General features: G+C 43.4%; 1 protein-coding gene across 3 annotated transcripts in view; it reads left to right on the plus strand.

The window, feature by feature from the left end:
• The window catches only part of zfhx4 (zinc finger homeobox 4), an 84,974-nt gene that overhangs the window by 42,349 nt on the left and 21,589 nt on the right, over window positions 1–21,036 (plus strand). For all 3 annotated transcript variants that reach the window (XM_061713653.1, XM_061713652.1, XM_061713654.1), the window contains exon 6: window positions 4,899–5,133. In XM_061713653.1, coding sequence (XP_061569637.1) covers window positions 4,899–5,133 — 235 coding nt within the window. The remainder of the gene's footprint in view (window positions 1–4,898; window positions 5,134–21,036) is intronic.

Consider the following 21,036-nt stretch of genomic DNA (forward strand, 5'->3'; position numbering starts at 1 on the left):
TATTATTATTGGGTGACCTAAGCTTTGCTCGCCCACAAGCCCTGCACCTCATGGACAGGCTCCAGAGCTTTGATCACATGCTGATTGCCAGCAGGCAGAGCTGAGAGAAACAGAAGAGGCAATTTAGCTCTAGGAGAAATTTTTTTGTCTGCATTTATGAAAATGATCAGGAAACAAGAGATGGTAACTTTGGATGATTAGTACCGGGGTGCTGGGATTGTTTTGCATTGTCTCCATCCTTAGATCATACGTAGTGGCCTTGTGGACGAGACGGATCGAAAAGGAAAGACTCGTGTGTGCGGTTTTTGTTTGTGGTTCCTGTATGATTATTTATTTGTGTGCCTGTGCAGCAATGAAAAATGCCTCCTTACGATAACAACAAAGTGCTCTCTTTATATGCAGAAGCAAGGGAGAACATACCTGGGCCCTCAGCGCCTCTTTCAGCAGTGCCGTCTGCCAGCGAATCCGTCGGTAGTGATCTTGCGTTACATCTGTGTCTTGGGGGCTGAGTGGCGGTTAGCAGTAACATGTGTTAGGGAGGCGGTAGCACTGATGGAATTCTACTCTTGGCAGCCTTCCAGGCAGCACTGGTATGTGTTTAAAATACTTTCAAGGAACAATACATGCTTTTGTGGTTTGCTGGGCCAAGTGGGGCTGTTTTTGTCTCTGATGACCCCCGGGGGCCCAGGGGATAGCACCGGAAGCTGGTGATGTTCTTGAAAGAAGGTATACTCAACTAGAAGCCTCCTGCCTCTCTGAAAAAACATGGATGAAAGGAGATAAAGAGGTTTTTATTTGTATAATGTATGTCCGTTTACATGCACATGCATACTCTTAGCAGACTGCAGACCGGCCTGTATGACTGGTTCTCTATGCGTAAATGTGTACACACACGCTCTGACACAGACACGCACACTGGTTATTAAGACAAAGCTGCTGTTGCAGAGGGTCCTTGTTTTCAGTATGTATTCATTAGCTGCCTGGTTCTGCACTTAATGACAGGAAAGAGTCATGTTTGTACTGAATACCCTAATTTGTCATTTGGTTTATGGAAGAAAATGTCGCCCCACTGCTCTGCGCTGCTTTCATAATATTTTTATGATACTAGTGAACAAATCACAAGCACAAGCAGAGACAGAAAAACACGGGATTGAAATTACAGACACAAAAATATACTTATGAGGTAAATTGGAGATTTGAAATTACTGACACATAAAAACCAAGCACGCATCTTTCCAGAAGAAAGAAAATGCATCTTTTCTGAAGCAAAGATGGATTGAAATCATAACCACACACTCACGTTTGTGTAGATGCACAGGGAGATAAAAGAAGTTGTGAAAAGATGTCTTTTGGCTTGCCTTATTAAGAATTCAGTTAATGAGGCAGCTTTGTCACCCCAGATAGAACAAATGGATATGAGACGGCAGTGCGGCAATCCTCTCCGCCAACCCTGGGAACGAGCGGAGGGGAGGTTTGCGTGCACTTTTGTTTATGTGTGTGTGAGAAAGGTGTTTTGTAAACATTTCATTCTGCATAATGAATGCAGTCCTCTGTCATCAACACACACATTGGCGCACAGAGCAGCAGCAGCAGCAGCAGCAGCAGCAGCAGCAGAGAGCTACACAGGGGAGCTTCCTTTACCTGTCACAGTGACGTCCCTCCCCTCTCCTCACGCAAGTCCCTTAGTGTGTGTGTGTGTGTGTCAGTGACGGGGGTGACAGTATTGTGCTTTTGACAGGTAAACAGGAAGGCTTAAGAGATGCAATTTGCATCGCATGTAAAAGGGGGTGTGTATCCACCTCCTCCACCATCTAGAGCCGTCTCTGACATGTTTAGGTCCACCCAGGGAGTGCTGGTTAGCTGATTTTCATTGGCCCACAGGGAGTGTTAGCTTATTTGGTTGTTTGCCAAACACTAATCCCCAACAATTAACCGCCAGGCACTCTGGAGAGGTGCCATATTGACAAGGATGGCCCTTTTTGCCACTCTGCCACACATGCAATATGATACCCGCACATGTACAGCACACATCCACGCAGACAATTCAGCTGCGGCATAAATTACATACACATTGCAAGCAGACACTCAAGGGCGCAAACCCGGGAGCAGGAACAGTGTGTTTGCGTGTTTGAATATGCATTACACAGCCCACGCCTGGCAGGAGTCAAAGTGCTCCTTTAAAAGTTCATAAATCATGGATGTTCTGGCCTGTGATCACCAAACCGCCTGCATTTCAGGCCTGCAGAGTGCCAGAGAGCGACAGACAGCCTCTAGTTTTGGTTTTAAACAAACCCCCTGGAATGTGCTGATGGGGAGAGAATTAATATTAGGCCTAAACCTATCTGGCAGCCCAGTTTGACCCAAAGTATATCATTGAGCTGGTCCCAGCTGACGCCTCACATCCTAAAAACATTACAACGCAAGTTAAGGAATTGAGGGATGTGAGGTATTTCAAGCCACAACTGATTTATATTAAAATGTTAATTCAGAGGCTGTACAATTTTTTTATTTTTTTTTCCCCCTGTGGGCATGCCTTCGGGAACCATTGTAAACTATCAATGAGTATTTGAATGTACATTTGAATATATATATAATAAGAAGCACTGTATGCATTTTTTTGTGAATGTGCTTTGTACAATTTAGATAAGATGAACCACTTACTTTCATGCAATCTTCTCCGCTCGAAAAAAAAATGGACATTTGCACACACACGTAATACAAATGAATGCACTATTCATCTTTGCCATGTTTTAATATAATTCTGAAGGTTATCGCTGGAAAATAAAAAGGCCTAGTTTGATTAGAAGTCTTCTATTAAATTCTAAGAGTCCCAATTTGTATCTGAAAGGTCATAAAAAGTGGCATGTCAGGGTGAGCAAACATGATTGAATTTTGAAACCACATGACAGATGAAGGCCTACTTGTTCTTATGATGTATATTAAGAATGAATGAATGAATGAAGGAATAAATGAATGAATGAATGAATAAATGAATGAATGACAGGAGACTAGAATAGGGGATTTTGTGTGCGGTGTGTTATGAATCACCGGATTATGTATGGCTATTTTCAGGGGCAAGATGATTGGTAGATATCTTAACATATGCTGTTGGGAAAAATTGGAAAGTTTGGATTTGGAATAAAAAGACAAATTTAAACCGTTCCGTTTATGCAAGTCATAAATATATGTTTGTTTCTGTAGCACACGTGTGTGGTTTCCACAGAAAGGCTCAGCAGTCCTGCTCTCCTGCGAGGGAGGGAGGGCAGAGAAGAAAAGAAGCTAAGAAAGAGCGAAAGAGCAAGGGAGGCCTCCTTTCACAGTGAAACAAAGATAGCTGTAATTAATGGCCCTGAGCTCTGGACTAGGGGAGCTTTCTTCTGACAACTCCAACTTAATTAAAACTTAAGACTTCTGAAAGGGCCTCTGACTGCGAGGGGGACGTCCCACCGTCTCGTGAGAAAAACCTTGCAAGATTTCCTACAAAAGAAAGAAAGAGGGAGAGACAGAGAGAAAAGATGTGTTAGCGGCTGTAGCTATGTTGCTAATCCCTGTTTGTCAAAGGAGGAAGAGGGTGGGGGGTTTAAAACTCACACACCTGCGTCCCACTCCTCCCACAACACACACATGCACACTCCTCCCACACATACATCTTTCCAGGTTCTCGTCCTCCTCCGTATAACATGACGCAAGAAGGAGAAAATATTACCTGTCTAATTTGTAATTGCCTCATGAAAGAAACAACTTCCTATGGGAGGAAGTGAGAGACAGAGTAGACTTAGCACACACACACACACACACACATGCACACACAACATTATGTGTATTAATTAATGCATGGAAGCCTGCACCTGTTTCCCACATAGCAGTGTGAATAAATGTTAACAAAGCAAAAGCCAACCTTTGTGAGCCACCTCTGTGTAGCCGTCTCTGTGCTTTGCTCTCTCTCCTCCTGTCTGTGTCCCCTCCCACTGCAGACGATCAGATAATAAAAGCTTGGCCTGGTCTTTTGTTTTTGTGCATTGTTCATTAGCCCGGCAGCAACAACAGAAGCACACTTGATATGCTTGGCTTGACTGGGTGTATGGGAGCAGGGCAAGGTGGGATGGGGGCTGTGCGTGCAGGCTTGTGGGTTTGTTCACCTACACACACCGAGGGCAGGGCGAGAGGTAGGGGGTAGCTTTGCATGGCTGCAATGCTATTAAAAAGGCAACTGGAAATTAAGGCCTTGTAACAGACAGCACGCGTTGAATGAACAACCCCTGCAGCTGCTAACAATGAGGAGAGCTGGACATTGTGCGTGTTGAAGGCTAAAAAAAACTGTTTGGCATTCTTGTTTGACTTTTTGTATATTTATTTTTTCAACTTTACGTCACCTAGAATATAGTCAGGTAATTTAACATTCAGAGGCTGAACTAAAGACAATAACGTAGAACTACATTTTTGACATCCGTTTAAAATAAACTTGCACATTTTAGTCTGTAACGTTTATTTTCTTTGATTTCAGATTTCCTCTACAGTTTAAGCACATGAGATAGTTGAGGATTTTGCTTGTACTGAAAACTTCTAACATGAAAAGAACATTTTCAGCAACCATCCTCCTTCATTTTGTTTCTTTTGAAATAAGTAATGAAGAAAACATGAGTGATTTACATGTGGATGGCTGATGTCCTGTTGGCTTGTTTGAAACCAGAGAAGCAGGAATTCTGGGTGTAAAGATTTTACAATTCAACCACAAAACAGAACGAAAAGCTGTCATTTCAAAGGCAGAATATATAAACTAAATGAAGCCTGAATCGAGAAACTGTTGGTTGAAATGAATGTTGTTGTTCTTGGTTTGATATGACGGAGTGACTTTGAAGCGTGGCTGTATCTAATACGAGCTCTCGTCTGCTCCGCAGCACTTGCAGAAGCAGGACGGTGCGTACAGCCCGGAGTCGTGCGTCTACTACTGCACGCTGTGCGACTACTCCACCAAGGCCCGCCTCAACCTGGTCCAGCACGCCCGCTCAGCTCGCCACCAGCAGAACGAAGGGCTGAGGAAACTCCAGCTGCACCAGCAAGGCCTGGCAGGCGACGACGATGGGCTGAGCTTCTACGAGCTCTTCCAGGTCAAGGAGTGTCCCACCAGCCAAGGTCTGAGCTTTTTCAACACACCTTTTCCCTTTTTTCTTTTGGTGTTATGACTTGAGTTTATTGGGGTTTTTTTTCTTCTTCTTCTTCTTTTTATGTGTCATGGCTCATATCTCATTTTTTTCCACTGTTTTTCTTTTAAACTTTCTTAATTTTATTTTACAGTCCACTCACATACTTTTTCTCTGTCTGGTTGTTTGTGTTTTTTGTTGTTCTAGATTTTCGATTGTAGCTTAAATGTTGATGTTAGTCATGGCGGTCAATTTTTTTTTGTTTGAAGTCCGATCCATCATTCTCTACTCGTTTAATTCCTTCCACCCAATTTTTATTGCTCCACTCCTGCTTTCTTCTGTCAGTTCTTTCTTACTCCCTGCCTCTTCCCCGCCTTCCTTTGGCCTTCATATCCAGATCACGTCTCTCGATACAGACCCGTCCATTCCTCCTAATCTCCCCAAAATGAGCATACTGTTCCTATTAGGCTGCCGCACTTTTATCTGAAACACACACACACACCCGCACACACTCACATACCGTCTCGTGCACAGGGACATCCCAGGCAGGCGAGCAGTCAACTTATGAAATTTCACCTTGGGAGGATCTCGCAGCGAACGGCCTGTACACACATACGTTAGTCACACAGATGCGTTACTTGCACATATACGCACACACGCTTATGTATACTATAGCTTCACAGTCTCTCCCTGGAGTGAGCTTTCATTTCCTTTCTCATGACCAAAGCAATTTGGCTTTCATTTAAGAGTCTCCGTCCTGCCAGCAGCTAATAAGTGTAACAGAACTGTAAAACATTCGGAGAGAGACAAAAAAGAAAAAGAAAAAAAAGAAAAAAAGGGAAAAAGATTAATCGTTTTTCTTTGAGTGGGGGTTGGATGGTTGGTGAGGGGTTGCAGGGTGTAAGGGGAGGGGGCTGTGCTGTAATTTAAACCAGAAGACGGAGAGTCAGGGTCCATTATTTAGTCATCCCTATGTTAATGCTGCTGGGAGAAAATGAGTGCTTAACTTGTTTTTGCTTTGCTTGACCTGAGCTGGTGGAGTGGGGTGTGGTGATGGTGAGACGGGGAGGGGGGGGGGGGGGCTTTTTGAATTGTGCTCCAGTATTACTCCCGACTTCCATTTGTGTCTTTGCATGTGTGTTGTTTCACCACAAATCTGTGTTCTCCAAAGTGTCCAGTTTATACTGTGCATGTACTCCCAAAACAGATGGAGACTGAGATCTTAACAACATATGCGATTCCAACACAGACACACACACACACACACACACACGATCGGGAGAAGAGCTCCCAGTCCTGAAATGGAGACTGTTGCCGTTGAACGTTTGCTTTTAATTACACATGGATCAAAGTTTCGGTGAGATTTGGGCCACAGCAGAAAAGCATGCCTAGATAAATCATTACCTTACATTTTAACATTGCCCCCATCCCTTTCTGTATCACTCTCCCCGTCCTTTTCTTTGTCCCTCTTCCTCCAGCTCATTTTCATCCAGGACAGAGGGTTGTTTCTTTTTTTTTTTTTTACATCTCAAACCAGCAAGAAGAGCCAGGTTTTAAACTTGTCCGGAGCAACGTTAGCCCACCACACCGATTTCCAATGCTCTAGTATTAAAATACGCCATATTTGTTTCTTGGGGCCTAGTTTTATACCTTGGCTTTGATGCTACCTGGTGAATTTCTTATAGGAAGCTAGTCCAAAGCTTAAGCGGATGCTGGCAGCATCTAAAATGCTAAGCCTCTTTCTTGGATGCCCTCCTTTTGCCCACTCTAGAGGTATTTTTAGTGAACAACAGAATTCCTCCCCAAGTAACTTGAGCAATATATTTCACTGGCATTTCCTTGACATCTATAAGTGCTTTCCTCGTGTAGTGTACTATGCCGTTCATTCTCTCTTGCCTAAGCCTTTTCTAAGCGTATACAGATTACACAGTAACACATCCTTATGTGATGTTATGGGAAATAAAAGGCATGTTATAACCGCTTTAGGCCCCTGTAGTGATTGATTATGTGAATGTTTTAACAGTTGGGAAAGGCTCTATAGTAGGCAACATTTTCAGCTAGTGTTGATTTAAAGGAGCCTATCCTTATGTTTATGTGCATGTGTATGAGGGCTGTTAGTTTTCTGGGGCTACAACTCCTGACTCGAGCACTTTCTGTTCATTAGAGACTGGTATGAAAAAGATTAATTTAAGTGCTGACCGGTATCTTTCTCTTAAACCCAGGACTTGAAACCAAGCCAGATAATTATAGGCTCATTTGGGAATAAGGGTTCTAATGCTCTGGACTTTATGTACATGTGAATGGCTTTCATTAAACAATTTTGATGCTGATTTTATGGCGCAGTTAAGACTACAGTATTGCGTAGACAGACACGGCATGGATATAGGTGTTTGGAACAAAGACTGAGGTGTACAAGCTACACTTGCGTTGTACGGTGTGAATGTTGTTCTTTCTTTTTGGGAGGAGGAGGAATATTTGGGATATTCTTTTTTTATCCTGATTCTTAGAAGCACCTCCAAAGACTTAACACGATGTGAGGGAACTGTGTGTTGCGCTTGTGAACTTCTACGCTTACAAGTGCAGGAGTTAACAGCCAAAAGAAAAAGAGCAAAAAACTTTTCACCGTGAGCTTTCATCTGTGTCCCTCGGAAACAAAAAGCCTTCTGTGTCCACATTTATGAGATAAACTGTCCCTCTCTGTGTGCAATTATAAGTGATAAAGAAAATTGAGTTTATAAAAAATGCCAGTTTGCATCAGAAGAGCGAGCATGAGTGAATTGCCTCTCAACATGGAGGACTCGGAGGCCATTTTGCTTTGAGGGTTGTCCAAAAGTTATTAGAAAAAATTAGATTTTTTTTTCTTCTTTTTTAATGCTCTTCTCTGCTCGCTAATGAAGTTTAACCCTGAATGGAGCTGTTTGGTAAAGCCCAGGCAAAAGGAAAAAAAAGGAAAAACAAGAAAGAAAGAAAGAAAACTATGACAGATTGCGAGTCATGGGTATTCCATCATCGGTTTCATAATTTGAACAATTTGTATAGCTGGATTTTTCAGAGACATTAAGAGTCTCTGAAGTTTAGTTGTTACAGCGATTTTTCTTCTTTTTTTTCCCCCGTTGTCGGTTCAGTCTCAACCATTTGACCATTTGTTTAGCCACAGAGCACATTGTGATGAAGTGTGCGTGTGTGCGTGAGTGTGTTTTACTATGTGTATCTTCGCCCATTAGCCCTGTGCTCCATCATGTGTAAAGCTCCTCATAAGCCAGACCAAGCAGAAACATGGGGCCTTTTTTGCATACTTTACTTTCTGTTATTTTTTTTTTTCCCCCCTTTAGTGTTCCCTCTGTCCCTCACAAAAAGGAAAGCGAGATGGAATCTTATGGAGGTAATTATTTTAGAGAGCCTAGCCTGTCATCCATCCTTCCACCCCCCTCCACCCCTCCACCCCGCCCCACATGCATTAAAGAGGGAGGGAGAGGACCCTCTTTGTCTGAATCCCCCTTTTAAACAAAAGACCTCTTCTGACTTAGAGAGACCAACAACACTTTTATCATGTGCGCGCCGGTGTGTGTGTGTGTGTGCGAGTGTGTGCATGTGTGCATGTGTACAGAGCCTTTTGTTTTCTCTGAGTGATAAGGCCTTGGGACATTTTTGGTCCTTGTTAAATTAGTGTTGCCGTGCTAACCATTTACATAGCAGCTGAAGGCTAAAAACTGAGCCTAATGCACTCTTATTATCCCCATGCCTGTGCGAGGATACGGATGTGTTTGTGTGCATCCAGTAGGAAGTGATGGGACACGGGCATGGACGAAGCGTCCCATATTGTTCGCTACCAAGTGCAACGACGATCCTCCTACTCAGATCAACCTCTGTTTGAACCGAGTCAGAGCACCGCTGACACAGAAAACACTTCACTTTTTTTGATGTTTGCTGTTCTCCTGAAGAACATTTCCACGTGATGAGACCAGAGCAGCACATTAGGTATTGGGTTTTCCTTTCTCCCTTTTCTTTTTTTTTCAGAGCCTCATTTTATTCCTTTTTCCCCTCTGGGTGGTAGAGGTAGTTTCACCATTCCAGTGGCTCCCATGTTTTTTGTTTCTTGTTGTTTTTTTGTTTTTTTCTGTTGAGCAAAGTCTTTCCTCAGACAGAAGTCTATTTCCAGGGTTTGTCTCAGTAATTTGTGGCCATTATACAAACATTCACGGATGCCCAGAGGAGTGAGAGAAAGAATACAACACACACCCAGAACTAGCTAACCACCAGAGTAAGCACTGAGGTGGCCATTTTGTCTTTCAAGTTGGACTCGCGAGGATGAGACCAGCTGACTGGCTGCGTCTCTCGTGCATTCATACCTTGGACATTTGTGTTTAGAGCTGGCTCTAATAGATTGACGCAGGCAACTACAATGCAAAATTGATTTGCTTGCACGCAGATGATTAAATAGTTATTTATTTGTGACCTTTCTGTTACATTCAGTGTGCGTTATGACATTATTTACATACTGTAAAAGTCCCAAGACTTCAGTCAGATGGGATCCATTCCTCGCATAATAAAACTTGGAATGTTATTTTATGTTCCCAACATGAGTGAAAATGCCGTTCCTGCTGAGAACTGTTCTGATGAGAGTGAAGTGATTCTACCCCGGAGGATTTTTCTAAAGTTTGTAAAGCCTTTTTATCACTGTGCAATTAGTTGGAGACAATGCTCTGCATTTTAAATCATTTGTCAAATCAAAATAAGATACATTCATATATGTATATTATTATATTTTCAGCAAGTAGCAATTTGCCCCAAATTTCCCAAAACCATATTCTCTATGGCTGAGGGAGCAAAAGATGTGGTCATTTTTTGAATAATTCCATCCAAGCAAATTATAATTACTTTGCGGTCTGTGTGTGCACATAGAGAGAGAAAAAAAAAGGGCAGCAGCAGCCTCACTTGTGCCTCAGAAAGAGCTTCGTTCACCATAAACTATTTTTGAAATGGTGTGTCGGGGCGGTATGGGCTCCGGCCGATTGTTTTTCTTTTCGAGTTGAGCAGCTCTTTGGTGGAGGGGTATTACCCGGGCTAAATTGTTCCCTGATGTTTTCCGCCAAAGTTCTGTGCCCACCACACTGACAGTTATAATTTGCAAAAATTGCACTGATTATCTGAATTAGCATACCTGACCAATGCCACATTAGTCTTATTTACAATACAAAGCTGTGGGGCTCTGAGGACGCATACTAAATATGACTTAACCCTTTGAAGAAGGGGCCGGCATCCCAGGGCCAGAATGTCTTCCACACCGGTGGTATCACAAAGAGCTGAGGGCCCGGTTCCTTATGAACTCGCAGGCCCCTGGAAGGAAGTTTTGAAGGTAAAGTCTTGACAACCATAATGAGAGATCACAGGGTCATCACATGTTTTTCCCCATTTGCAGATTCTCTCTGACCTTTCTCTTTCCATATTTCTTCACCTCGTAGCTCATGTCCTCATCTTGTTTTTCTTTCCTTTTTTTTTTCTCCACTGCAGCCACCCCCCCCCCCCCCCCCCCCCTTCAACCACCACCCTTTCACCCCTTTATTTTCTTCTCCGTCACCTCCATTCTTTTCCCTCCTCGATCCCTTCATACGTCCCCTGTTCATTGACTCTTAACCACAGATGGACAAAACAATGGGCCATGTCACACAGCATTAAGACAAACAATCCAGTGATGGGAGGAGGGTTGTGTGGAGCCGGAGCCGCGGTAACCAGGCAATACGCTCGCTGGGTCCAAGCAGCCACTAATCTCAGACAGCAATGATACAACTCACAGATGGACACTGAAAGCAGCCCTAAATGTGCACACGCTCTCAACCGCGTGCAAAGAGAAAAAGCAGGAGAATTATGAAGTAGCATTGTCACGCCGGTCCTTGGAAAAAGCTAAAAATTGCCTCCCTCTAAATACTCCCTTCTTCGTCACTCTCCACTCTGATTCCTTAACCTCATCCATCAATAGGAGGTATGGAATTGATAGGAGCTATTGATTACCTATAGGCTGAGGCTAATCGTCGCTAACCGAAGGAAGCTTTGCAGTAACAGCAGCTGTCAGAGGCTTGTCGTGTGTGTGTACGTCTGTGTGTGTGTGTGCGTGTGTGTGTGTCTCCATGTGACCCTCAGGGGTTTCAGTAGCAATAGCTGTTCCTCTCTATTGTTTACTTACAGCAGACTAATGGCCTAAGAGCAAGGCAGCACATGTTAAAAAAAAATAAACAGAAGAGAACATGGCTTCTCTTTCCAGAAAAAGGGGGAATGTATGTTTTGTCTGCCCGAAGGAACACTGAAAGACATGCCAAGTTTTACCTCCCTACCTATGTAAGCAAGGCCCATCTCCCGCTCGCTCCTTTTCTTCATCTCCCTAATAGGAAATTTGAGCACACTGTGTGAGATTAAAGCACAGAATCAATGCCTTGTGAGCAATCATTTCCAGACAAATCTCTTTCATCTTTTTTTCTCCCCCCCCCCACGTTCTCCCGTTCGGTTTTTTTCCTCCTTCCTCCTAATACTAACAGGGGGTCCTGTGTCATGACATCCCTTTTGCTTTTATCATGTCCTAATGACGCTCTGGAAATGGAGAGAAAGAAAGAGGAATGTGTTGAAGAGAGAAAAAGGATGCTGAGGGAAAAAAGAAATAGATAGACTGATAAAAATCCATTGAATGAGCATGGATCTTGATTTGCGCTTTGATGTGGATGTCTTTGTGCAAATTAGACAAATATGCCTGCTGCTTTAGTCATCTCAAAGCTCCTCCAAAGGTGCTGTCTCCCTCTGCCTTTTTTTTTAAAGGATAGAAGGAATGGAGGAAGAGAATGAATGACAAGTTCATTTACAGGCATAAAATGATGCATCTTTGCCAAATTTAGGTGGCTGAACAGAGAGACAATAAGACGCTGAAGAGAAGTTGTGGAATACAGGTAGAGATTGAGAAAATGAAAATGAACGCACAGTATATGGAGAAAAGATGATGGCTTGTCTGCTTGGTTAGGCTTACAAGGTGCTTTACCCGAGATGGTGCATGGGGCTAATGGGCAACGGGGATACACACAAACACACACACACGCACACCTTAGCTGGGCCTTTGTTTCAAAAGCAGGTTAATGGGGAGTGAGGAAGAGGAGCATTGCAATTTTCTGCTCTTTAGGCACCAGAGAATTCTCTTCAGTGTAAGAGAGACCAGACTCTCGGCGTAATAGGCATTTTACACCCTCATCACCCCTTACACACGAACACAAACATACTCGCCAGAAAACGTGGGGAGAGAAACAGGCTTTCTATCCCGTGTATTGCCAGTCCCCAGAGTGCCAGTAAGTGTTAGACATGCATAGAGTCGGCAATGAGACAATCAGCATGCTGAAATTGAAACCTAGTCTGGAGTTGCCGAGGAGAAGAGAGGCGAGGACAGGAGAGGAGAGGAGAGGAGAGGAGAGGAAAGGAGAAGAGAGGATGAAATGCATAAACTGGAGGAGCAGAGATCGAAAAACAGATGGCGTGAGAGAGCAGAGATGCGAAATGAGAAGAGAGCAGAGCTGGAGGTGGGGGGCAGATAAGAACTGATGTTTGTTTAATTGCCTCATAAATGATGACAAAAATAATTATGTCGAAAAAAGAGATGTTCTTCTTAGGCAGGGCCAATGAAGAAGCTGTTTTGTTTGTTTGTTTGTGTGTGTGTGTGTGCCAGGCTGTCTCTCCCTATAGCCACATCAACTATTGTCCCCTCCAGCCACATCCAGTATAGGACACCATTAAAGCTTACATACGGTTTGTGTCACATCAAATCATTCAGCTTAATTAACAGAAAAACTCACGTTCAAACACACACACACACACACACACACACACACACACACACACACACACACACACACACACACACACACACACTCATCACTCGGAATCATTCTAATTACTCCGTTACATGCTGATTATGAATATCTCTGCCTTATATACCCGGGGATATGAAGACGAGTGTGTACACCTCGGGTTTCCTGTGCCGTGTGGGCTTAAAGGCGTATGTGTTTATGTGTGTGAGTGATGCTCCCTTGACTTCATATTTAATTGTCTTTTTAATGACAATATTCTGCTGTGTGCAGGCTGTATGTAATGAGTCAGGGTGTGTCAAAGTGCAGGCCTGAGCTGTCCACTTGAGTTAAGCTCTTCCTGTCCACTGTGGAAGCCTCCAGCACACAGAGTCTGAGACACAGTATCAATGTGAGAGTTCCTGTATCTGACATGAGATTAAGAGGGCCAAGTGGAGGAACGTCGAAGAGCTGCCCCCTTGCATTTGCAAGAAGGAAAAAGGACCATCCTGTCACACACGTGCGCAAGCATCCTGTGCAGTAAGTGAGCAGTAGCCTCTCTTGCATTATTCACAGTGGCCGAGTGATCGAAGCCCGGTTCAATAGCACTAAAGCGGCACGCGCTGGAGAGATTTGTCTTACAAAACCTTGACACACACACACAGGCGCACATATGCTCTCACACACATTGATTTTTGGTGGTGGGAATCTCCTAGGCTTTGGAAAAAGACAGGGACGTAAGAGGGGCTTCCCCTGTCAGAGCAACCCCCTGAAAAACGCACACACACACACTCACACACACATATCGCTGCAGTCTCTCCTTCTGAAATACACGTAGGGCACAGGCAAATGCTGCGAGGACATTCAATTCTCTCGGTATGAGATTTAATGATAATGATGATGTCTGGGACTAGCATTAATAAGAAAATGAAAGAAAAAGTTGAAGATGGGATACGGAGGATCGGCCTCTTAGATCTGATGTGGTTTCATTTACTGTGAGATGAGCTGATGGTTAAAAAAAAAAAAGCAAGAAAAAAGTCTAACTGATCATATTTCTTTTTGCTGACTCTCCTATTTTGCATTTTACCATCAGGGGGCTTTTTGCAAGCAAGGCAGAAAAATATCATGCATTGCCTGATATGTCATATCTTTCTTCTTCAGTGTGTGCGTGAGGGCATTTTTTTTTTTTTTTTTGCACAGGAGTGTTCAAATTGAAGCCATCGCTTGATTTGCACGGCAATTTTTCTAATACATCAGTCACTTCATTCACTTTCCCCATTTTCTTCTGAGCAGCACCAGCAGTCTAAGACATACCACCCCCTGTGGCATTTTTTGACATATTAACATGTATCGACAACCCAGCACTTGCATGCCTGTAAACACTGAGGCACAAACACACACACACATGTACACACCTCTGTCCCCCGAAGACATGTGATCAAGCAGGTCCAATCCCTTGTAATCATCTGGAGCTCCCACACACACTCACGCATTGCTCCGCTTCAATCCAGAGTAATGGTTAGGGGCATGGGGCTGAAGCGGTGGGCTTCTTTCCCTTAGCCCCAGTGTCTTAAGCTGCCATTGATTAAATGTTAACTGATATACTCGGCCCTGGCAATCTTGTTAGAGCTGGAGCAGGCAGGCAGCTCGACAGACAGTTTAGGACCAGCACCCTCCTGATCAATAGGACAGATAAAGATTTCATCCATCAATGAGCTCCCAAAACCAAACGTACCTGATCCCTGATTAGGCCCAGGGGGACACACACATACATACCCAGATTCAAGCATGTGCACCTGCTGCAACGGTGCCACATGGATTGAACCATGCTCTGATGGGGCACAGACGATCGGATCACTAACAGATGTGTTATTTAAATATCTGTATGCACCCACAATAAGCATTCACCTCACATGGACACACACATTTTTTTTTACCCGCTCATTTTGTCCAGGATAACACCTCCAACAGCCCCATCTGAAGTCAATCAGTTCCACACTAAACGGTGTAATTACAATACTCACGCGCACATGTACACACACATACGTGTGATTGCTGATATCTGCAGATAAAGTCAGCTCTGACTTTTCCTGGATGAAGGTTAATTATGCTCTGTTAGTCCACTTAGGTGTGTGTATTTGTTTGTCCATGCAGGTGTGAGTGCATTTCTGCTCAGATGCACACGTGTGTGCTTCCGCCTCTCCTCGAGTATGTGCATTCAGATCTCATGTGCATGCCAAAGGCAACGCGGAGGGGTCGAATCAATGTCTGGGCGACCACCACCGTTAAAGTGTATCAATAATGTTCTTCTATCTCCTCTCCCAGCTATTGTCACAGGGCAGTTTGAAAGTCCGAGCCAAGCCGCAATTAAGACTTAATTATAAATCAATATATGAGGTCATTTAAATATAGATTTTTCTTTTTTCTCAAATTGTTAACATGGTACACGCCTTGTCTATGCTCTTTTTTTTTTTTTTTTTTTTTTCTTAGTTAGTTACAACTTCAAGGGCAATCAATACCTTCCTTTACAGTTATCCAATAAGTGACCAAAAACACAATGGGGTTTCTCGGTGGGATTTGATACCCAGATGTGGTGAGGGGATGAAAAACGTCCCAGCCGCTTGAAGTTTTGACAGCTTTTTAAAGACAGCTAATGACACTTTGTAGCTTTCAGACAGTGATCTCATTTTGGGGGATTTTGGGTGGCATTTGTTGTCCCAATGCCAAAATTCATTTCCATAACTTTCACGGCTGACATTTTCTTTGATATGACACCCGTATCAGGCTGCACTCTAAAAATGATATCAATGCAGCCCCCGTAAACTGCATTTCATTTGATTAAATGATATCTTTGCTGTTTTATTTTCCTGCTCAGCCATTTTGAGGGGCTGTGAGATTTTCAAGTGGCGTGTCAGGGGCCGGGAGTCTAATGCATGGAAACATGGAGCTTTCTGTTTTCTGACGGCAAGCAAAGATAAGGTAGAGATATGGCTGTAGCACTGGCTCAAATCTAAAACAGATCCCGCTCGGGGGGGTTGGGAGAGTTAAGAAAGTGAAGGAAAGAAGGAGGGGGAATATTGTCAATCCTCTAAGTGTCTAGCACTGTCTCTCTTTCTTTCATTCTTCCTCTCACTCTTTTTCTCCCCCACTCTCACTCGGTAATCTGATTTATTCGAAGCATATGTGTGCTGCTCTGTCTTTGTCTGCTTCTATTAGGGCCAGTGGGGGCCCATATGACATTGTTTAGCCAGTAATGAAATGGACATTTTTTGCATGTTTTTGAGAAAGTCAGAGGAAAGCCAACACTCCTTATTTGTAACTGTCTGCAAATACCATCTCCAGGGGAGTCAATACCATCTCCAGGAGTTAGTTCTGTGCATTTTGTGTGTGCGTTTAAAGTGTGAACACGTGTGTCCATGCAATACGTGTTCCTTGGGATTATTTGTAACATGATGAGAAACCTAAGAATAATTTGGCTTGAAAGTATTTACTTTTTCCACTGATACAGTTTGAGGAGTTTGCTCAATCCCTAATCTCAACACATCGAAAAGCATGACGATGCACACATTGTTGCATCCTTCTGTGTCACACAAGTGCTAATGGAAGCTCTGTGATGCTCAGGGTTCAGCTGAACGCCCAATCAGTTTGGATTGTTGTCAGTGAAGAAGCGCTGAAAATGTATAAAATGACGGCTTTCTTTTTCCGTCGTGTTTCTTTACGTGTAATTCACTATAATATACTGGCAACATTAAAATGCAATAGCCCACATGTGGATTTTTTTAAAGTGAGGATTTTTGACCTCTTGTTGTCTAAATATCATTCATCTTAGATTAGTTGAAACAGGCCACAGTGCTAGTATATACAACGATTGTATAACTGCATTTTATCCGCCCTTTCTATCTTCTCAACGGATCTTTTTGTTGTTTTCCATCAAGGATTACAGTTTTGTTTTTGATGGCTCTGAAAGCAGATGGTTTTATGCAGCTAAAAACGGGACAGTAGCCCAATAGGATAAAGATCTGTTTAAGCATTGTCCATTTGGCCACTGCCCGTCACAGGCCTATTTTAAGCACACACACACACACACACACATACATACAGACACACACACACACACACACACACACACACACACACACACACACAAAACCATTCTCTCAAACCATGGCAGCCATTTTATTAGATTCCCCGTTTTCAGGCCTCGTATTAGTTCCCGGAAAATAAATAAACCTCGAATGCATGACAAGGACCAGTCTGGTCAATCCGAAACTATATCTATCCTGCTCGTGTCTTTGCTTGCTTACCGGTGTACTGATGGATGGACGGATAGAGGGATAAATGAAGGCACAGGGGAACAGATGGGGTCGGTATAAGGATGGATTGCTGTGAGAAAAGTTAGCAAAACAGATGGGCAGATAGATGGATAGATAGATGGATAGATAGATGGATAGATAGGCAGATGAATGACGCGGGGAGATCTGGTTGGGCTGATAGAGTTGAGCAGGTATGCCGAGAAACAGCTGCTTTCTTCATTAGGTTCATCTATTGATCTCGGACCCTTGTTGTGCGTGTATGGACCTGTGTTGTGTGTGTGTGTGTGTGTGTGTGTGTGTGTGTGTGTGTGTGTGTGTGTGTGAGAGAGAGAGAGAGAGAAAGAGGGAGGAAGAGAGGAGAAAGACAAGAGCCCCTGTAGATAAGTGCTGGTAATAGAACAGAATGAATTCTTATCACAGAGATGGGAAGGCCATTAACCCTCAGCTCCTAGTTCTCTCTCTCTTTCTCTCTCCGTGTCACTGTCTGGTCCGGCTTCCTTTCTCTCTCTGTTCTTCCCTCCCTCCCTCCATCCCCCGGTCTGGACCTGACAGGGTCACGTTGCCGTGCGTGTGTGATATTTCCACTATGTGTGTGACTCTCAAATTGCGTGTGTGTATGTGTATTTTTCGGCTGCCGCTGTGCAGACTGCCCCATCGGCCAGATGTTTATAATCAGGGGCTAGATAAATATTGGGCCGAGGAATCATGAAAGACCAGAAGAAAAACAAAGAATGGAGAAATAGATGGGAGGAGATGAACCAGAGGAGAGGAATCTTCTTTTCAAATTATTCTTAAATCCCTCAGTAAGCTTGCCGTGCTGCCTCCTCTATTCACCTACTCAGCCTCAGGTGATTCAAACACGAAATGCAATATGGCTGTTGTGTAAGATGCAGGTGTCCATGTGTGTGTGTGCACACGTGTTAAGGTGCACAGTAGTTGTGCTAACCCATTGTATAAAGCCAGGTGTTGCTGCTTTTTTTTTTTTCTACTGAACCTTTCAGAGGCATATTTTTGTCATCTGAAAACCTTTTGTATTTGCCATTAAAGAATCATTAACATCACAGCACCAACACACACACACACACACACACACACACACCACACACACACTAGTGCCCACAGCACTGAAAATGAAACCCCTCTTAACACAGAACAACAGTTTCTTTCTGCACAGCAAGCAAGACATGCAAGCCTTTAATCTTGGCTATGTTTATTCATATGATCGCCCCCCCCATTTTTTTTTTTTTTTTCCAAAAAGAGAAGTAAGTGTTTTGTTAGTCGCCTGCAAGACAGCAGAGTGGGCAATTTAACCAAAAGAAAATACAATAGGTTGTCTCAGAAAGTTGTAATTGACAACAACAAAGCAAATTGAGACCTGCTGATACAAGTGTTTTTTTTAGTTTTTTTTTTAACACAAAAGTAATTTTTTTAGCTTATTCCGTCATTTCAACTTATTGACATTCACACCAGCAGCAAATTAAATTAGGCAACCCTTTTGTCTGCCTTTCATAGTAAACCTGAGACAATAGATTCTTTTTTTTTTTTTTTTTTTGCTAGTGTAACAAAATCTTATGTTTTAAACAATAAATATGTGCCTGTGGGTGGATTTGAGAGTGTGGAGGGAAACACGTGTGTTTGCATGCGCCGGTGTGTTTACCATGTTAGCATGTGGGCTGTGGACTTTAGCGCATGAAATACAGTGAAAGCTGTGTGGGAGTAAATGTGTTATGTGCAGAAGGTTTCATCGATAGGTGTGTGTGTGTGCGTGTGTGTGTGTGTGTGTATGTGTGTGTGTGTGCATGTTCAGGACTGTGAGTCCGTGTGTGTGTGTGTGTGTGTGTGTGAGTGAGTGAGTTATTCCCAGGCCCTGTGCAGGAGCTGTAGACCCTCTCCGCTGGGTTGATGTTTAGTATTTTAGACATGCTACATTAACAACATCTGGTTAAGATCTAAATGCTTGTTAAACGCGCTGAAATTCGGGGGGAAAGGTACAGGGAGAACGAGGGGAAAGTGGGGGGATAAAGATGGAGAGTAGGGTAAATAAAGATTTGAGGGTGAGAGAACGAGAGGGAAGGAGATCAGTAAGTCTGTAAGGTTATTACTCTTGCAGTATTACCACTGGCCCTTGACTGTGTGTGTGTGTGTGTGTGTGTGTGTGTGTGTGTGTGTGTGTGTGTGTGTGTGTGTGTGTGTGTGTGTGTGTGTGTGTGTGTGTGTGTGTGTGTGTGTGTGTGTGTGTGTGTGTGTGTGTGTGTGTGTGTGTGTGCGTGTGTGCGTGGCTGTAACTGTGCGGGATGGTGTAATGTTTCAAAGCTCTCCCTTTAAAACCTAGAGGCCAAACTAGAGCCACGCGCGCGGCGTAGGAATGTGACATCACAGGGCCCCTGCTGTTCCTGCGCACACACACGTATGCACACACACACACGGTGTCACAGGAGACATGGCCAGAGTTGTAAGAAGAAATCAGCATCAACATCATGCTTAACTTAGGGAGACATTGCAGTCAGGGGTGTTGCGCCAAACATTACGGCTGCATTACTGCTACAGATACACTGGACACAGAGCTTCTAGTCCGTATTATTATTTTTAGACAGATAACACACATCTAATAGTGTAGTATGAGCCGTACTCTACAATAATAGTTTCTCAGTGTATTTGTTAGAGAATTTCCCCCTATATTTCTTATTATATTCTCTTTGGCAGCAATTAAAATTTCAGTTGATGCTCAACTTTCACGGCGCCTGTGATTTCAGATAAACAAAATGTTGAAGACTATTTTTTTTTTTTAACCCCTTTAATGAGCACCATCCTAGCCCTAAGGAAGCAAATTAGAGGTGGCTCAGCCCAACTAATGAATTCAGCCATTTTTGGAGCCTCTGCGTCCAGTTTCCTGGCGTGGCATTGCTCTGCAGTCGTGTGCTGTATGACTGAGTCCTCCACCGGGCACATAATGACCCGACATGGCGGTTATGGGCCCTTAGGGGGAGACGGGAGGGGGAGTGAGTGGTCTCAGAGCAGGTCATTATACAGCTAGAGGGCACACACACACACACACAAACACACTATGCTGACACTTCCAATACAGTCTTCATTGCCTCCATCTCCCATACGTCTATTGCTCCATTTTACTTGTTTTTAACATCTTTTTCTATATTTCTCTCACTGTACACGCCTGCATCCACACTATAAAAATTACTTCTTTCTTTTTCTTTTTGTTGAATAAAAGCAATTCATTTGTACAATTTAAAAAAATAAATAAATAAAATGGTTCATAATTTATCATATTTTTTTGTAAACATTATATAAACACATGGTGTTTGGATATTTTGAGAGGGTTTTTCTTTCTTTTTTTCTTTTTGTGGCAGGCAAAAAAAGATATTTTTCCAGGATCCTAATTGGTCCCCCCGACTTCCAATTAATAGTTAAATCTAAAACCCAAATGATTTCCCTGTAACTCTGATCAAGAATCACTTAATTATTCTTCCCTCTGTAACAGTTAAATATAGGCCCGTATCGGTTGCAGGATAATCAAACCCAGGGTCTGTGGTTAGCTCGAGCCCACCGGCCGGCTTTAATGTTCCGACTGACCCACATCAAAGAGAGTCCCACCAGGCTGCCAAAATCACACACCCTCCACAGCTTGGACCACTCTCTCTCTCTCTCTCTCTCTCTGTGTGAGAGTGTGTGTGTGTGTGTGTGTGTGTGTGTGTGTGTGTGTGTGTGTGTGTGTGTGTGTGTGTGTGCGCGCCCGCTAATGCACGGATCCAA

This window comes from Cololabis saira, chromosome 22 (assembly GCF_033807715.1).
Source record: "Cololabis saira isolate AMF1-May2022 chromosome 22, fColSai1.1, whole genome shotgun sequence".
NCBI classification, from domain to species: Eukaryota; Metazoa; Chordata; class Actinopteri; order Beloniformes; family Belonidae; genus Cololabis; species Cololabis saira.